We start from the raw sequence: 19,448 nt of genomic DNA on the forward strand, positions 1-19,448 counted from the left end.
CTGATCCACTACCATTTGGGGTGGTAATTTTGTTATTTGTCATCTTCCGGGTGCCCAGAATGTTCCATCTTATAGGTCCATGGTGCTTCTGGGTGACAATTCAGTTCTCTGTTCTAACTAGAGCAACAACTTCAACCATACTCCACTTAGTTCTACACTTGCAATTAGTGCAAACCATCCTGCTAAGGGCAGTCAATGTGACCTTTGTGAGTCCCCAAACTGACCAATCATGTCCTACTCAAAATCATAAGCACTCTGTGGCTCCCCACTGCTTGTATAGTACATGAAGACTCCATCACTCAAGATCATAAGGGACCTGGGCTCTGTATGCCTGTGCAGCATTATCCCCTCCACACTGCCTGCCTGTCCTAGCAACACTGAACAAGTGGTGCTTCCCTGACAGGAAGACCCAGAGGCCTCTTCCGCACCCTTTCATGGTCCCATCACGCCCCCATTGCACCTTTTATAGACCTTCGTAATGAGGAGAGTTTCTTACAAAATTAAACATACTCTTACCATTGACCCAGCAATCATAGTCCTTGGTATTTAATCCAAAGAAGTTGAAAACATGTCCACACAAAAATCTGCATCGGATGTTTAATTTATGATTGTCAAATCTTGGAACAACCAAGATGATCATAAGTAGGTGAATAGATAAGTAAACTGTGGTTCATCCAGTCAAGGGCATATTATTTGTTACTATAAAGAAATGATCTATCAAGCTGTGAAAAGACATTGAGGAACTTAAATGTATATTACTAAAAGAAGCCAGTAGGAAAAGACTACCTGTAATTACAACTCTACAGACAACATTCTAGAAAAAGCAAAACTATGGAGATAGTAAAAAGATCGTGGTTGTCAGGAGGTGGAGGTGGGGTAGGGATGAATAGGCAGAACACAGAAGAGTTTTAGAGCAATAAAAACATTCTATATGACACTATAATAGTGGATACATGTCATTTTAAATTTGTCCAAACCATAGAAAGCATGATGCCAGCAGTGAACCCTAAGGTAATTCTGATATGTCACTATAGGTTCTTCAGTTGTAGTAAAGGTACCACTCTGGTGGGGGATGGTGATAATGGGGGACGCTATGTGAGGGAGTGGGAGCAGGGAGTAAAAAGGAAATTCTTGTGCTTCCTCCCAATTTGCTTGAACCCAAAACTGCTCTTAAAAAATAGTCATTAGTAAAATTAAACAAAAACAAAACTGAACCAAATTCTCTGCATGTTTCTTCTCTAGCTGAAACCATAGGGAATTTATTGAGGGAACAGGACTTGGTGGCATTTGTTATTGGAGTATTTATCACATGCTTATGAAAGGCTAGGTATTTATGATCCTTGCTAGCAAAGCCAGATCGATACAGAGATAAATGTCCTCAGCCCAATAGAATTTATATCATCCACATGATAATGACCACTGTGTCATACGTCCAATCATTCATCTCCTTATCTGATAGCAGTAGCAGAAGGCTAATATGTATGTGATTTATTAATGCACACCAGTGTGAAGTGCTCGACCCAGCTTACCTGTCCTTGGCAACATCACACACAGTGGCAGGATCCCATAGAAAGAATCGAGTGACCTGGGTCCATGCCAGGCATCTCTTGTTGAATTAGAAGAGAACTGAGAAATGCCCAGGCTAGCATCCCTTCCTCCCTTCCTTTCAGTTCTCTTCTGTTTCTTGCAGTTGTGGGTTCTGCCTCTGCAGGGAAGTGCCCTGCCCTAGAGCAGAGGTGGGTGGGTAAATGGTATTAAAAGAGCCTTTATGGTCACTCATCGGCAGCTACATATGGCACAGTCATTCAACATCACCTACCTATGCTTGATGCTCAGGACATACTGCAGTACAGTAGGAGAGAGATAATGGGGAAGATGAGAAAGGAAACCAGAAAGCTAAGCATTTAGAAACTTATACATAGAGTTAGTTCCCTAACAGTGGGAATGGAACCAATTTCAGATGCCCCCCTCCCCTCTTTCTCAGCCCCTTGGGAACATTTGTTGCCTGCAATTCTGTGCTTTCCTTTGCAAGAGTTAATCAGATGGCCTATTATTCAGCAAATTAAAGGCTTGGCTGCTGGAGAGCTCCTTTCAGAGAGGATTAGGGTCTCCGATGAGGCTTCCCTGTAATGGAGGGAGCTGTTCTGCTCCATCATGCTAATGGGAGAGTTTAAGGACTCCCCAGACTCTGGGCAGCCAGTGTTTTTATTCATTCCCTTCCCTAAAAACGAAAAATATTTTATCTTACAAAATTTGGTGCTTGAACAAGGCTCTGGGTTGACTTCCCCTGGGGGATGACTGTTCATTTCTTAGTCTGAAAGCATACAGCCGCAGTGTTTCCTGACTTCCCTGCTGGCCACTTCTTCAGAAACAACCTTCTCTCCAAAGAGCAGCAGTAAGCATTTGAGCCTTCTAGTCCAGAAGTTGGGCTCAGTTGGGCTCAGAAGTTGGACAGAAAGGATGGCAAGTGACAGGCATGGTCGTGGTTTGTATCTTCAGAATATAGAGGGGCGAACCAAGGCAGCCAACAGCTGTGCAAAATTCCGATTTGCATAAAATGTTGCCTATTATCTGACCAGAGTTTTCTTAGGCTTTTCAGGAGGGGTTAGGTTGTTATGAAAACCTGGCTTAATTAATTTTCCCCAGTTGGATGTTCATGCCATCAATAACAGTCATGTAACTGACAACCAGCCAGACAAGTATTTAGTCCATTTAATGTCTTCACCAAAAGAACACACATTAAGAGAAGGGTACAAAATGTGGGTGACGGTGCCACCAGGCCATTGCAGCTGTGGGCCATTATCAATCCTCTTATTGAATTGCCTCCTCCCACTGTGGATTAGGGGAAAGTCTAGTCAGAAACACTGTTATTGTGGAAGAGACAAATTTGACTCTTTCTTGTTTCCTCGCCTTCTCCTGCCACACTTCAGTCTCTGCCCATTCTCCAACTCCCACCATCCCTCCATTGAGCTGCTTTCAATTCTTTGTAGTGATCAGCACATTGCAGCTTGACACCTGCCTTTCCTTTACATGACTGATGGCAGCAACTGGGCTTTGCATTCCACATGTTGGGAATCCAGAGGCCCAAGCCAGTAAAAGTTCCCAACTCTCTGACAGAGTTAGCCCTGGGTTAAAACCAGAGAGCTCTGTTCCTGCTTGGATTGGCCACCCAGGAGAATTTTTTCATTGAATGATTCTTTGATATGAGACATCCATTGGGTTTAAAGAGTGCTGTAAGAAACAGCCCTGTGAAATTCATGGCTATGTTTATTGGAGGATGATAGTATTCGTGACATTCATGTAGCCATTTCTGTAAAAATCCAGGAAAACTGTATCTTTAGTTCACTATCAATTATAATTATAATTATATTATAGTTCTTTTTTGGGAGTGAGAGGTGAGTAATGGGATTTGAATTCTAGGCCTTGTGCTTGCTAGGCAGGTATTCTGCCACTCTGCTAGCACAAAACACCCTATTTCTGTACGCAGCTGATCTGCTTTTATATTATGAAATTTGAGAAATATAAAATATTTTCCCTTTCACATTATCTGATAGGAAGTGCAGAGATAAATTTGTGGCCTTCTTTAACAAAGTCTGGTATTGTAATCCTCATTTTTCTTCCCAAATGATGCAACTGCTTTGGAAACAGTGTGACAGTTCTTCAAAAGGTAAATGTTAAATACTACATGACCCGTCAATTCCACTCCTAGGTATATACCCAGGAGAAATGAAAATACATATCCATTTAATAATCACTTAAAAGTAGAAATAATCCAAAAGTGTATCACTTGATGAATGAATGAACAAAATGTTCCTTACAATGGAAGATTTTTTAGCAATAAAAAAGGAATGAGATGTTAATATATGCAAGACACAGAAGAACCTGGAAAACATGCTAAGTTAAAGAAACAAGTCACAAAAAGCCACTCATATTATATGAAATGTCCAGAGTTGATAAATCCAGAGAGACAGGAAGCAAATTAGTAGGTGGCCAGGATCAAGGAGGTAGTTGGGAAATAGGGACGCAGGGCTTTGTTTTGGGGTGATGAAAATGTTCTAACATTAGTTGTGGCAATGATTATACACCTTTGTGGCCATACTAAAGATCTTTGAATGGTACATTTTAAATGGCTGAGCTGTATGGTATGTGAACTATACCTCATTAAAGCCATTATAAAAATCATTTGTAGTAACTAATAGTTGTAAGTTATATGGAGTCATTTTTGCTAGTTTTTAAATATTTAAAATTTTTTCTTTAGTGCCAGATACACACATTAGAGTCAAATCTACTCATTTTCAGCAGAATCTGCTGAGTTGGTTAGGATTGGGAGTCTCCAAGGCTAGGCATGGCTTTCCCCATATATGCAAACTGTATATTATGGAGTCTATTACATCCAAGCCACTGGACAAGCTCAGCTGTGCTTCAGGAGCATGTTCTAAGCCTGTGGAATAAATGCTGTCAGTCCTGTTTACCACTTCTTGTCTTTGTGTGTGCTGTTTCCTCTGCCCTCCCCATCCTACTCTACCTGTCAATGAGAATAAATGAGTGAGAGTGGTCAAGAAGAAGGAGAATGACTGAGAGATGTAGCATCCCTACAGGCAAGGAACAAGGATGTTCAAGAAGGCAGGCAGGTCAATAGTGGTGTTGTGCAGAGGCTTGAGTACAAGGAAAACGAATGAGTGACCAGGGAAATGGGTAACTTCAAGGCCTTTGGGGACCTTTGAGAGAGGTTTCAGTGGGTAGTGAAGGTGAAAGGTAAGAATTTTATGTTCACAAAGATTACCTGCAGGTCTGTCTATTAAATTTAGGTTTACCTAGGATTCCACTGGTGGCTCTTTCTTGTTTTTGCACTCTGGACTTGTCTTCAAGTCTACAGGTACAACCATCGTCTTTCCTCTCCACTCTTTTACTTCACACTGTGTGCTCCCCTCTCTGCCTCTGCCTCTCTAATTTGGTACCATTTAGTTTTCTAAAGCAAGGATCTGATTGTGTTACCTACCTGCTTAAAACCTCCACTGGAATTGAAAACTTAATCTGAGTTATTTGAGTGCTTAGGTTGTTTAGCCTTGAATTGTAATTATTTATGTCTGTGTCACTCTGATGCTTGTTTGTAAATACCATGAAAGCAAATTTCTTACTCCAGACATCTTTTCCCCAAACACTTGGTGTAGCACTCTTTACAGTAAACACCTAACATGTTTTTGAATGAATCGAATCCAACTCACCTGGTCCTGTACATAGTTCATATATGGAAGTTCAGTATTACTCCAGAAGATGATACATTTCTTATGGAAAATGTGCTATCTTTTGTTTGTTTGGTACTCTCCTAGCGCCCAGCCCAGTCCTAGGTGGACCTGAGCATGTAATGGTCATATACCATGGAACCAATTGTTCAGTCCTCTTAGGGGATGCCTGGGTACTGTCCATTCCTTGTATACAAATGAGAATTATTATTTAACTCAGGGCAAGGTAGCAAGTAGGATCAAAGTAAAAGAATACAATTCATATGTCCCCTGGCACTTAAGCCTGGACTAAGAAGCAGACCATGACTGTTTCTCAAGATGAAAATTGATTTTTAAATCAAAGAAATTAGCCAGACATTCAAAAACAAGAGTACCAAAAGGTTTGAGCTTGAAAATGCCAAAGTTCTCTGCTTTTTCTAAGTTGTCAGATCCTAAATGTCCCCTTCCCCACAGAACTATGCAAATTGTGATTAGGACATCTGTCAAAGAAGAATTTTGTCCTCAGTGGAATAGCACTGAGAGAAAGTAACTAACTAATGGGTCCAATGTCACTTAAATCTAACTCAAGTAGCCATTGCACGATGACATTTCCTTGTTCATGTGCTTTGGCTGATTTCCAAAGTTCAGGTGCTATAAATGTGATCGTAGTAAGAGGTGGGGCCTTTAACAGGGAATTAGACCAGGAGAGCTCCTCTCTTCTGAATGGGATCAAGTGCCTTTTTGGAAGTTCATCTCTTCCTGCCCTTCTTTCTTCTTCCATGTGAGGACACAGCATTCCTCCCCTCCAGGGAAGCAGAGAGCAGTTCTTACCACACAACCGAACCTGTTGGCGTCTTGATCTTAGCTGTCTCCAGAGCTGTGAGAAAATAAGTTTCTGTTTGTTTTAAATTACTCAGTCTCAGGTATTCAGTTCCAGCAGTATAGAATGGATGAAGGCAGTTGTGTGGCACTCATCCTGCTGATTGGGTGGCCTGGCTTCCTGTCTCCCCAGCACCGGTATTTATTGAGGACTCACTGTGTACATCCATTATCTTATTTACTCCCCAGAACAACCTTTAGGTCATCTTATAGAAAACCAAGGCTCAGAGAGTTTAAGTAAAACTTGTAGATCATCCTGTACCTCCGAGTGGTAGCATTAGGTTTGTCCCCAGTACCTGGCTCTTAGTCCTTGTATATTATTGCCCTGATACTTTTAAAAATAAATAAGTACATGTGATGTGCTTAGGAGAACAGTGGGCTTGGTGACTAACTGTATTATTAAAATGCATCAACAGACTACTTTTGGGGTGATGTGTCTACAAAACAAAAATATCTTTAAAAAATGACTTAGCACCTTCTGAATTGTCTTGCCCTGACTTGCACATGTTTTCCATAACCACTGCCTTCTGAGTTCAGCCATCACATCTCCCTTTGGGGCTCCTTGTCATCTTCCTGGGCTGCTTCAAGGAAGCCTTTGCTTAATTTCCACCTTAGGCAAAGACCGCTACAGGAAGCCAAGCCTATCCTCTAGTTTGCTGGCTCTGGGGGGCTGCTCTGTGGCAGATCCCAGCCATCACGGGTGTCCAAAGGCATTGGCCAGGGTGGCTGGGTGTTGTGGGAGATGCTCAGCTGCACCTGCAGCCATAGTGAATGCTGGCTGTGGGAACTGCCATACTGTCACCTGAGAAGTGGAGCACTCTCAGGATTCAGATCCCAGTCTCACTTTCTCCAGCCCTTTGAGTGCACTAGAGAGTGACATTTGAAGACAGATTAACAGCCCCATAAGCTAGTTGGTGGGGCTGAATGAGGTAATGGCTCACGTTTTCTTGTGTCCTGATTGTTCCACATGGCTGGAGTTGCCTGGAGAAATAGCTGGGTTTTGTTTTGGAGATATTACTATTACCATTTGCTTCAGTTTTGTTTTGCTTTTTGAGATAGTCTCACTCTGTAGCACTGGCTGGCTTCCAACTCATCAACTTCCTGCCTCAGTAACGTAAGTGAAATATCTGTTTAATTACAAAGGGCTTTTGCTATGAAAAAAACAAAAAACAAAAAACAACTAAGAAGGAACAAAACAGGTGAAATATCTGTTTAATTACAAAGGGCTTTTGCTATGAAAAAAACAAAAAACAAAAAACAACTAAGAAGGAACAAAACAAGGAAGAGTGAGAAGGTAGTGACTTGGGACGACTTATTGCCACCCTAAAGACTGCTGTTAGTCATAGGTCACAAAACTGATACCTTCCTCAGCTGCCACCATGTCCAGCAGAGGGCATGCTTGTGCAAATGCCCTGTGACCCTTGGAAGGCTGTGCTTACACAAAAGAGAGGTGTGCCAACAACAATGGTAAAGCAGCCACCTCCATCAGCGTGCCTTCTGTTGTTCTGGTGTGTTCTGTTGGTAAACACACCTTTGTTTACCCTGAACCCTGTTACCTTGACCTGCTGTCTGCTCTGGGTTCCAAGGGGACTCATCTCATTTGATTAACATTTCTACATAGCTCCCTCCTCCCCCCTCCCCTAGATGGATTCTGCCTGTTGTTCATGCTATATTTTTTCCCTCTCTGGTGCTCTCAACTGTGGCCCCTATTCTGTCCCCAGACAAGCAGTGCTTGAGGATCTAGAATTTTTATCACATAAGAACACAGACAGTTAGTCTGGGCTTTTCTAAATAACACTGACTAAGGGATCAGAGACAATACAAAGAAGAGGTACCTGTTTTGGCAGGTTTCAATCGAGCTGCCATGCCGGGGCATTATGAGGTTACACAGTACAGCTTTTTGCCTTAGCAGGGACCCCTTCTTGGGCCCTGATTTCCCATGGGACTCTGTCCAGCTATGTGGTGCACATTCCTTAACTCTGGAGGTAGGTTCTGTCCCATTTTCTCCTAGATTTGATGATTTGGCTTCAAACTACCTTACATGTTTTCTTTTATCCCCTTATTTGCGTCTTCTCTGGGTGAGAAAGACTCTTTGTCTCCTAGCTTCTGGCTTGAGGAAATGCAGTGTTTTTCCTTTTCTATTGCCCAGGTAGGTGCACCTAAGCTCACCCTGGACCCTTGGTGCTGACAGCTTTGTGGAGAGGTAGAGCTGACTTGCTTTGCTATCTATGCCTGCACCTCCCTGCTCCTTGCCTGAGTGGTCTCAGGCAAGATGGCAGGCTCCAGGGCTGTCCTGTGGCCCTCCCTACATCTGGCTTTGCCATAGACTCTGCTCCATTACCATTTCAAGGGGAGACTGAGCTTCCTGTTCTGAAACCCTCTTTCCTACTTTCTCAGGGCTTTTTTCTTTCAGCAAATACTAGACTGTTCCTCTCTGATAACTGTAGACCTACCTCACTGAGTATTCAAACTCATTTACCTGTTTCAAGTGAAGCCCTACCTCCCCACCCCAGGTGTGAAGTCAGCATGTAATTTCACCTGTGAGACCTTAACTTGCCACTGAATCCCATATTTGTAAGTTTCAGGAAAGCAGAGATGCACTTCAATATTCCACTAAACAAGAGGTAGAGATTCACTAAAATAACTTATGCAATGTCAAGTTTCTTAGCCTGCCTTTTGAAAAAAAAAACAAAACAGACTTTTTTTTTTGAGGCATTAGTCATTTTGGGAAAATGCCTGAATTTGTCATAGTCTTATCTTCCAGAATGGAAATTTTCTTCCAAGAAGGCACCATGGGCTCTGCTATTTAGCCTATAATTAGTGTATTCTCTGGAGGGTTTTGTCCTCTTGATGTGGGGGCCTCTTTATCAGTCAGGCTGCTGTTTGAGGATGATAGGAACCACAGGATAGCACAGTGAATCACAGGCAGGAAACTGTTTGCTAAGATCAAAAACGTTTAGATGTTCTCTACCAACAGGAACAATTAACAACCTAAGTAACCAGCCTACATTAAAATAGCAGAAGATACAAAAGACAGAATATTGATAAAGAAATGAGAAGAGACATAAATTCTGAGTTTTGATTTAGTTTTGTCCCTCTGTGTGGGAGAAGATTGCTGTTCCTCAAGCTTTTCTCACCAAGCTCACCAGTATTTTCAGTTTTTGCTTTTTCAGCCGCCTTATATCTAGTAAGTTTATTCATGGGTAAACATCAGTCAATGACTTTTGATAAATAGCTCCCCCTTGCAGGCATCTGGGATTTTGTTTATGAAATGACAATTTACAGCCACAGGGTGGCCCTGTATCTCAACAGCATTATCATCTGGCCCAATCTTGCTCCTTGCTAAGAAATATCCCTTTTTGCCTGTTTTTGGCATGAGCCAGTCTGGAAGATTGCTGCGAATGGCTCCAACAACCTGTGTTTAATGTGGTGACACTAATGAATTCTGAGAATTAATCTTCAGCCAAGAAAGCATGATGGAAAGTGCTAGAATTTCAAATTAGATAATAGATTGATTTCCTTCAAGGCTGAAATTTGCTCTGTTTTTCTTCTAGTGATTTTTCTGTCATATTCAAACCACCCACCATGACCCTGTAAATTCTGGGACTCTTACACATGTCTCATGATAGAAATAAGTTTTTTATTCTGTTTTGTTTTGTCTTTTAGCACAGAGAAAGCTCATCTAAACCCAAATTTTAAAAAAATCACAAAGGAGGTTAAAATAATCTGGGAATGAAAGATTTACTTCTGATTTAGTTTCTCTAAAGCTAGTCCATGTTTAATTTAGTCCCCCCACCCCACCCCAGAGTAAAGGACTCTGGAAGAATTGAATTGGGAGTGTATTTCCTCAGTTTGAGACACTGTCTTCTGTAGAAACACAGCCAAAGATGTTCACGTGTGGTGATAACTAGGGCCTCTATGGGTCTCCCCTAAGTCCACATTCCAAAAGCACAGGACTAATTCTTACAACAGAACTTCCAAGGATGTCATTTGTGGGGCTCATGGATACAAAGATGGAAGGGAAGGGAAGAGAAAGGAAGGGAAAAAGGTCTGGGACCAAATAAATTTGGAAACATTGACTCAAACAAAATTAAGCAGTTTTCTTAACCCCAGTACTTTAAAATCCTTTAATAAATACTCAGATCTACTTGGCTTAGAGGTTCATCAATGTTTCCCAAACTTTACTTTTTCACCAGGAAACCTTTTCCTTTCTCCTACTTCCCCTCTCTCCTTCCCTCCTTTCTCTTTCTTCTAGTCTTTCTTGATGGAGTACCTCACATGTCTAGCACTTCCCCCAACTCACACCACACTGCTGGCCCCCAAGTCCCATGACAGAATTCCACATTTTATGTCTCCTTTGGTAACACCTGCTCAGTGTCTGGCTGGGTAGAAGAGTCTGCATCTGTACAGCTGGACTTGGTGATTCCTGGCTTCATGAGCAATCTTGAAATTAAGAAGCATATTCAACTTCCTTAGTTTCACATGTTTGTTCTCCAGTTCAGGTGAGAGGATTCTGTCTTGCTTTAAAAAAGTATACAGAGGCCATTAGGGGTTTTGACCATCCCAGCACAGGCAGTTCCATTGTCATCCAAGGTAGAAATGAGCTGACAAACTTAAACAGGAAAAGTTTGGGCATCAAATTGCAAAGTCTTAAGCAATGATAGTTTCATCCAACTTAAAGTAGGTACTGGAACTAAATAAAGCCAATAATTGTTCTTAGGTGTTGGAAAGTGGCAGCTTAGGAGGTGAAGGTGAATGTCTGGGGGCGTTCTGAGTTGCCAACCAGATAGCTTGCTATAACCTCACCTCTGTGTTCCTTGGTTCAGTTCCTGACTCTGAAACGCCTTCCGCCTCTTCTCTGCCAACTTCATTCACTTGAATTCTCCTAGATCTGGCTCAGTTCTCAGCTCTGGGAGGTCTTGACAAGAGCTACCCCAACAACACCTCCCATCAAAGCCATGTCATTTTTAACAACAGAATTGAGGAGGACTGGTTCTCCATAGGAGCTGAGGCATTGACTTCATCACTAACTGAACTTGACCTCAGTTTCCTCACCTCTTAAAATGGGGTTAGAATAGAAAATCTCTTTTCTTGTGGCTCTGAAACCCTATGTCTTTCTGTTATTAGTTCTTGTCCTAAATATATGAGCAAATGCTGGCTTTTGCTGTCTCCTGAATTTCTCTGGTCCACCGTTCTCCAATTAGATTGTAGTTCCTTGAGGTAAGGGTCATGATTTTTTATTTAGGCAAATTCTGGTGCTGTGTAATACATGTTTGCTGAGTAAATGAAACAATATGATGCCAGTGTCCTGCTGTCTGGTAACGCATGCCTTTCAGACCTATGTACTCCTAGGGGAGGACTTAATTCCCTTTCACACTGGCTGTATGCCCTCATGAGAAGAAAGTGTATGGGAGTGTTTGAGAATAACGCCATGCTCTCAGGCTATACCCTTGGTGCAGGGCTTCTTAGTATTCCTCCCAGACACACTCAGCTTCAGTTTTGCTGATCCAAGGTGTGACGCTCAATCCACATTCTCTTGCTGAGAGAACTAACGCGTCTTCTGGGGAGTCGAGTGCTCCCGTCTTCATATTTTGGATCCTCACGAGAACAGATCCACATGTTAGTTTCTTCTTAGTCTGATTCTCTTGCTTCATCATTTGTGCATTTCTCTTATTCCTCTGAGATCTAGAGACCCTCCCCAACATGCCAAATGATCCTGCAGCCTTGCTGGAAGCCTTGCTTCTCCAGTGAATGCTAAAATTAGGAAACAAGATTTGCCACCTTCAATTTCATCCCTAGACTCTAGAGATGTATTCTCCTAAGGCTGGGTGGAGTTTGGAGTTCCCAGTCTTTCTCAAATTCTGTTTGAGCACTTTACTTAAGTACCCACAGGACCTGTGTTCAGGCCTTACCTGGAGCACTGTCCCAGGCACCTGTCTCAGGGAGGAAGATGGAGGTATCTCAAGCTCACTGTCCCCTTCAAATACTGTAAGTTTTAAAAATTGCCACCTATCCCCTCTTCAGCCTCAGCCCCCTGAGTCTGCTCATTTAAAGTGTTGGCACTAGTCACCAGGCAGGCAGAGCTATCCCAGTCCTCTTGCTCTTTGCTCCCTTCCAACAAGGTCCTACTGACAAAGCTTCATAAGTAATGCAGGGAGAGAGCAAGGTAAAGCCAGAGTGTGGGTGGAGCTGTCATGGGGGAAACAAGAAATCTCTCCCCCTGCATGTGGGGAAAGACTTCAGCCATGGATCCAGCAGCTCCTGGACCTCCATCCACCCTGTTCCCTCTGAAGCTCCAGGGGATGTTTTTGCCCTAGGTCTGTCTTCAGCAGGAAACATTCAGGGGACATTTTCCTTCAAAAGGACTGGCCCATCACCTGTATTACTGACCGTGTAACTACCTCTTAATTCCCTTCTTTCCTAGGGAAATGTGATGATTTGCATTTAGTTTATTTTGAGGGTTACATAGACAGATGAATCTACGTGGAAATCAAGGGAAGACTGCTGATGTAAAGACACAGTCTTTTGTAAGCGTGTGCCCTGATTTTGTATTGTTGGTAGGAAAAATAATAGGACTACAAAAGGCCCCTGAACCTATAAAAGTCCAGTGATTGATTTCTTCCCATGGCAAGGTAGAAGTGGTATTTATAGTCCTGCAGGCAGCAGAATGGGGGTAGTGCAGTTGCTGTTGGCTTTTCCAGCTGCAAGCTTCAGCTCCAAGAGACTGGGAAGCCCCTGAGTCAATCCTCACACGGACTGCCTGACCAGAAAAGGTATGGATTATCCTTCAGGACTAGAAGGTGAGGAATGCAAAAGTGTTTCCAAGAGAAAACTGCAAAGGTTAAAATGCTTTCTGTAAATCAAACAGCTGAGGATTGCTTTAAGAACTCTGCTGGAGTGTTCTGAAAAGATGCAGAAGGGGATGCTGAGCTTTTTGTTATTTCTCAGGGCTTTTAATTATTAAACATATGTGGTATTTCAGATGTCACTGGTGTGCCACCGTCAGGAAAACTAAAGCTGATTCTGTCATGCAGTGGGCAGAATGGCATCCAGTATTTATCCTGAGCCTCCAATGTGAACTAAAAACTGAGAGCTTCACAGGGCTGATGGTGGAATTTCTTCCGCTCACCAAGGGCAGCTGCTCAGCATAGGAATGCAGTGGTACTTGGAGAGGTACTCATCAGATTCCATTTCATGAGAAATTTCCTTGTGTCAAAATCATCTTTAGTAACACGGAGCACACAGCAAAATGTACTAAATCATTATTTTCTTTGAAGAAGGCATTGAATCTGAAATGGAAAGTGTTATAACGATGTGGTTTTAACCAATTAACTGCAGAGTTTAAAGACAACCTGATTTTTACCATTCTGAATGGACTTTTTGTTCCCTGTTTGCATTGATCCGAATTATATGGTAGTCACTTCCTGTTCTGAGGTTTTTCTGCTTCTTCAGAAGACATCAGAAACCAAGCTGCTAGACTTCCTGTGTTCTTCTTTTTTTTAAAGATTTGTCAATTTCCTTGCAAGCTCCTAAATGCATTTTCCCCACCATCAAATAAGAGACATTTCATACATTAAGATTTAACTGAGGTGATAGTCCTTAATTCTTTATGCTTCTAAAATAAAATATACAGTCTAATCAACTTGACGCCATTGAAAACATTTTCCTATAATGAGAAATCAGACAGAAAACTTTCTGACCAGTTTATTTTTTAATGTTTTGAATACTTCAAAGTAAATTGATAAAAACTGATTGTGCTTTCAATATTTATTAAAAAACAAACTAAAATAGATTTATGATATTTTAATTGATTCAACTAGCAAAGAATTTTTTTTTCTACTTTCTGTTACACATTAACAAAGAAGAGTGAATGATCAGGTTTTCTAAATGAGCCGTCTCATCTCCTCTCTCCCATATCTACTGCTAAGATTGTTTGTTGATTTTTGCAAACAGGTGTCTTATTAAGGACTTTGAAAAGCGGCCTTCTGTCACACATCTCCTCGACCACCCATTTATTAAAGGAGCTCATGGAAAGGTTTTGTTTCTGCAAAAACAGCTGGTTAAGGTGCTCCAAGACCAGAAGCAACTAAACCCCGTTGCTAAAACCAGGTACGACACTCCATGTCTGTTTGCCTCTACCTCTGTCTATTCATAAAAATGGTGTGGCGTGTGTTTTGATTTGACCAACGTTATTACTGCATTATTATTTTTGAGAGTTGCTTTTAGGAGCGGCAGGCTTCAGAGGCACACTGTCCCTTTGTGCTCTGTGTCGAATTTCTCTTAAATGGCCAAAATCTTACTAGCCTTGTATTCAGTTGGTGCTAGTTGAAAACCAACAGATGTATGTATCTATGTATATTTAATATAAATGTGAGTTAAAAAAAAAAACAAACAATGACGATAACTGTGAAGCAGACATGGCCTAAGCTGTGTGAAGAAAAATCTTTACCTGGCTGTGGCTGACCCAGGAAGTGCGGGCTGTAAACTGATTTGGAGGAAGATTACAGGTTAAATAGTAGAGATTCTTTAATGTGCTCTGAAACTGTGTCCTCTTTAGTTACAAGTTTCTTAGTATTTAAAATGATTTTTTTCAGATATTTCAGTCTACAGAAACTGCAATTTCCCACCCTGCCTATTCCCTTTTTAAAGGGGCCGATTAAAAAAATGTTTATTTCAGGTGTTTAAAACAGTGCTCCTGGTGCATCTCTAAGAACAGATCATTGGTTTCTGTCCAGAGGGTGGCAGAATTTCTCTTTAAGAAAAAAGTTAAATGCAAATAAACCTACTTCCTCTGCTCAGCAATTATTTGTTTTACAAAACTAGCCAGAACTCAGATAAGCCCCAGTTCATTATTATTAAAAGGACATTTGAAGTACTGGAGGGAAAGAAAATCTCTTTAAGTCACAAGTTCTGGAAATATTCATGCATTCTGCAGAAAGCTGTTTACAAATCAAAAAGCCAAATGCTGACATCCAAACTCAGAGTGGGTGGAGGTGTAGTTTCAAGGTGACTATATTTTGCTGATTTTTTTTCCACCACCACAAGCTTCAATTTTGGATAGCTCAAAATAAAACTTCTCCTACTCTTTCTCCATTACTGCCATTTTGGTTTCTATGGCTGGTCTATGGAGTGGAGAAACTCAAAGAAATTCTTCAATTTGGAACCTTTTGAAACAGTGGGCTTCTTTGAACAGTCATTTTTTTAAAAATACAACCTTACAAATAGGTATCAAACTTTAAAGAGCTCCTTTTTTAGAAGGAAAGAAAATTAATCCCAAATGGGATGCATGCATTTGACACAGGCTGCCTACTACCTACCCCACCCGTTACTTCCTGTTAGCAACTGGCAAGTTGTCAACTGGCAAGGTGTTGACTTTGTTGATGTTTTTGGTTTTTTGTTTTTTTCCAGCCAAGCAGGAAAAACTCAGTCATCATTTGTTGTTAATAAATCAATATATTTAGAATTGTGAGTTTCTAGGTAAGTGTAAAACACCAGCAAATAATTGAGATAAGAGATAGACAAATGAGGCAAATGCCCACTCATTGTTCTGCACAATGGTGGCCACACAATGGTGGCCACACAACAGTAGGACAATGAGGAAGTGAAAACCACTTACTTGGTCTGCCAGGCTCAGATCTCATCCTAGCCAAATACTGGATAAGTCCTTGAATTTTTCTCTTCTGTAAAATTCTGTAAAATGGGGATTATTTTGAAGGTTAGGTATACCTGTAAAATGCTTAGAAGAGTGCTTACTGCAGAGTGAACCCTCAAGAAATGTTAGCAGTAAAAATAATATGCACGCCCTGCTTAACTTAGAATCTTTCATTTCTTCTTAATACTAATGACATCCTGGCCGATCCATGAAAATTCATCTTTTTTATTTACTGTAGCAGATAATGAAAATAAACAGTACTAAGGTACCAAGGTGTTAAAAATTTCAATTTCTATCTCTTATTTAAAATCTAATTTATTCATCATGGAGACATTTATGTGTGTGCAAGTGTCAGGCCTTATTGCTGAACAGAGGGACTACAAAGGCAAATTAGATACAGTTCCTGATAAAAAGCTAATAGTCTGGCATGTGATACAGACAAGAATCAGATAAGAGCAACTCACATGAAGAGGATAAAGAATGCCTGGGGTACCCCAGAGCACCTGGGAAAGGGCACAGAAACCAACCTGGGGTTGTGATGCTTGGGGAAGACATTAAAGAGAAAAATTCAAGAAATTATCCAGTAAGTGGCTGGGCTAAGATCCAAGCTTGGTTGACCCAGTGGTTTTAACTACTTCTTTGTTCTGCCTGCTGTGTGCCACCATTGTGCAGGACAATGAGTGGACACTTGTCTCACTCATCTACGCTTTCCTCAATTGTTCTTTGTTTCTTTCACCTTAACTGGAAATTCATATGGGTGGGAAGGTGATCCTTGAACTGTCTGGAAGAACTAATAGAAGAGAGTAGGAGGGGAAGTTATTCCTGGTGGGGGGGGGGGGAGAATGAACAAGGGACAAAGGCACAAGGGCTGGAGAGAGGTTGGGGAATTTGATAAACACTTCGTTGGTATTTTGGAGCTTGATATGGGCAGGTGGGAGGGAGAGACAAGGTAGGCAGAGGTCAGTTTGTGATGGCCGTAATGACCTTGGACTTATGCCTTAGGCAGTAGGGCACCACTGAGGAGTTTCAGACAGGGATGTATTCCAGAAAGTCCCTCTGACTTCAACATGGTGAAGAAAATGGAGCAGGACAAGGCTGGAGCCAGGGGGAGAAGGGAGCAAGCATAACAGTTAGAAATGACAGAGGGTGTTAAGGTAATGGCATTGTCAAGACTTAGTGATAGATTGGTTGAAAGAGATTACGGTAAGAGGGAAGTATGCCTCAGGGCCTCCCCAAATCGATCTGCCTCCTTGCCCTGGATCAAATTGAAATAAGACAGGAATTGCAAGACACTGAGAGACAGAAACAGCCAAAAGACTGTTCCCTTCTCCTATCCTATTAAGTATAATGCAGCACTGTACTTAGAATATTACACACAACTTACAGCTTTCTGTCCCAAGTTGGTCCTTAATGGTTCAAACAATCCTAGACCTCCCACTGGGGCAACTTTGGTTTTGAGAGCTGACCCAGAGGAATGAGGCCCATAGTCATAGGGAACACAGCCCATTCCTGGGGAGGCCAGGAAAGCCTGTCTACCTCTCTCTGGGGTTGGAGGGGCCATAGGGAAGAAGGAAGGTTCTTAAAGGATGGAGAAGAAGGGCAGATGAAGGGGAAGGATCTTCTGTAAAGAGAGACATTGAAGACAGAAGAGAGAAGATGATAAAGGAAGCAAGAGAATGTAGATCAGGGTGTAAGAGAAGGTTGCTTGACCTTAGAAAGAATCTGTATGTTAGGAAAGATACAGAAGGTCTAGATGGAAATATTTAGAAAATTTGAGGGCATTAAAGAGTGTGGAAAATCATGTTGAAAAACTTTATCTCTTTAAAAAACTAAGCAAGGTGGTCTTGGAGTTGGGAGTGGGCTTTAGACTTCAGGGAGATGTTAACCTTTGAAGGAGTCACAACGAGGAATGTGATCAAGAGCCAATCAAACATAGACGTAATGATTGCTTAGAAGCACAGAAATCCTAGGGGGAAGGTAACTGACTAGTATTCCAGTATAGAGAAATCAATTAGAATTTAAGCTAATGCATGCAGAGTACTCAGGACAGTATTTACTACCAGAAACTCAGAAAATGTAACATCACCACCACTGCCTTTTCCCAACTATCGTCTGACTAGCATCTGAGTCTTAAACATAAGGCATAGATAGAGAAAGCAGATTCTATGGTCTTCTCCAGGATGGAGCCTGACTTCAGTGGACATGATGGTTGGACAAGGACAAGGCAATCAAAGTTAGGAGGGCAATCATTGGGGTGTCTACAGGATGTTGAAGAAAGTGAAGACAGAGTAGTGTATTGATTCTGAGACTGACCATGAAGACAGAACAGACTCTGTGGAGGAGAATGAGAAAAGGGGCCATAGACCTATGATCTTGGGGACTTTGAAGAGATACTTAGGAATTAGACAGAGCCAAGTTTGTAGACAGCTTCAGTGCAATAGCGGTAAAAGTTTTAAAAATATTGACAAGTTGAGGAATCCCGAGATCAGAATGTGAGAAGAATTAACAAAGAAATTGGTGGGAGATGGGAAAACCAAAGACTGAGACAGACTAGGGGAAAGAGTTGAGAGAAAGGGAAATGGAGGGGAGTCAGATACTGAAGAGGAGGATATAAGAGGGTGATGTGTATGTTTAAAAAGGGAAGATTGGTTGGGAAAATGATGGTGGATAAGGTGGCGGGGAGCAGAAGGATCCTCACTCTCCCTCATCCTGCCCCAGTGAGAGAATGGTAGGTGGTGCTGGGGCAGGAGCAGTGTGAGGAAGTGATCTATTTCCATTATGATAGGCATGTAAGATAAGCATTCAACATACTCAAGAACAAGGCTAGGGATCATGGGGGCTTGTTCACAGACAGCAGGTGCATGCGCATGGTAGGCTCGAGCTATGAGGCCCAGCTTACCTCACCTGAGTCTTAAGTTCTAGCTCTCCTGAGTGCTGCAGCTTTTTGAAAACCAGGCTGGGATTCATTCCTGTTTCCCTACATATATACTACAGATATAGAGAGATAGAGCTCTAGCTTTATGTAGTCCCATTGAGAAGTGATATGGTACTGTTTGAGATTTAACCAAATCCAGGACCTGATGCCAACAAGAGTGTATGTGTAACACCATTGGAATTTAAATTTTTCTTAAATGTTGTTACTTAACCTGTCAGGAATGCTTTTAAACAATTTGGTCATTTCCTTGGCATCAACTCCTGTTCCTTGACCTTCAAAAAACCCAATTTCTTCCCCAAACTAGTTTTACAAATCCCTGAATTCACTAATATCTGATATGGAGTTTTACCATCGAAGTTCAGAGAGGCATACTTGAAAACATGTATTTGTATCACCTTGCAAGAGTTATTAGAGAAGAAAACCCCTGTCTGGAATGTGAATAGAAGCAGGGAGGGCCCTGGTTGGTTGCACTATGACCACTCAACTGTGAGCCTCAGTAAAATGACAGATTTTAGCATGTGATGCCTCTGCAGGTGGCTTGGGGCTTGCTCAGATGGCAAATGCTAAACCTTTAAATGCCCAGGGTCTACTCTAAATGTTACTTGGTAGAAGAATTAAGTTGCTAGGGTTTTTTTTTTTTTTTCTGCTCTGTTTAATGGATTTTTGATTCTGCCCTTGTAATTTGCCCAAGGCTGATTTAAACACTGACTTCAGTTTTTTCTGATTTCTTTTCAACCAGCAGCAGTGACCTTTTTTTTTT

At 41.6% G+C, this 19,448-nt stretch overlaps 1 protein-coding gene across 1 annotated transcript in view; it reads left to right on the forward strand.

The window, feature by feature from the left end:
- Myo3b (myosin IIIB) overlaps positions 1-19,448 on the forward strand; it is a 403,151-nt gene that overhangs the window by 132,927 nt on the left and 250,776 nt on the right. The window contains exon 9 of the mRNA XM_074071072.1: positions 14,055-14,210. Within this exon, the coding sequence (XP_073927173.1) occupies positions 14,055-14,210 (156 nt within the window). The remainder of the gene's footprint in view (positions 1-14,054; positions 14,211-19,448) is intronic.

The sequence above is a fragment of the Castor canadensis genome, chromosome 4 (genome assembly GCF_047511655.1).
Source record: "Castor canadensis chromosome 4, mCasCan1.hap1v2, whole genome shotgun sequence".
Lineage (NCBI taxonomy): Eukaryota > Metazoa > Chordata > Mammalia > Rodentia > Castoridae > Castor > Castor canadensis.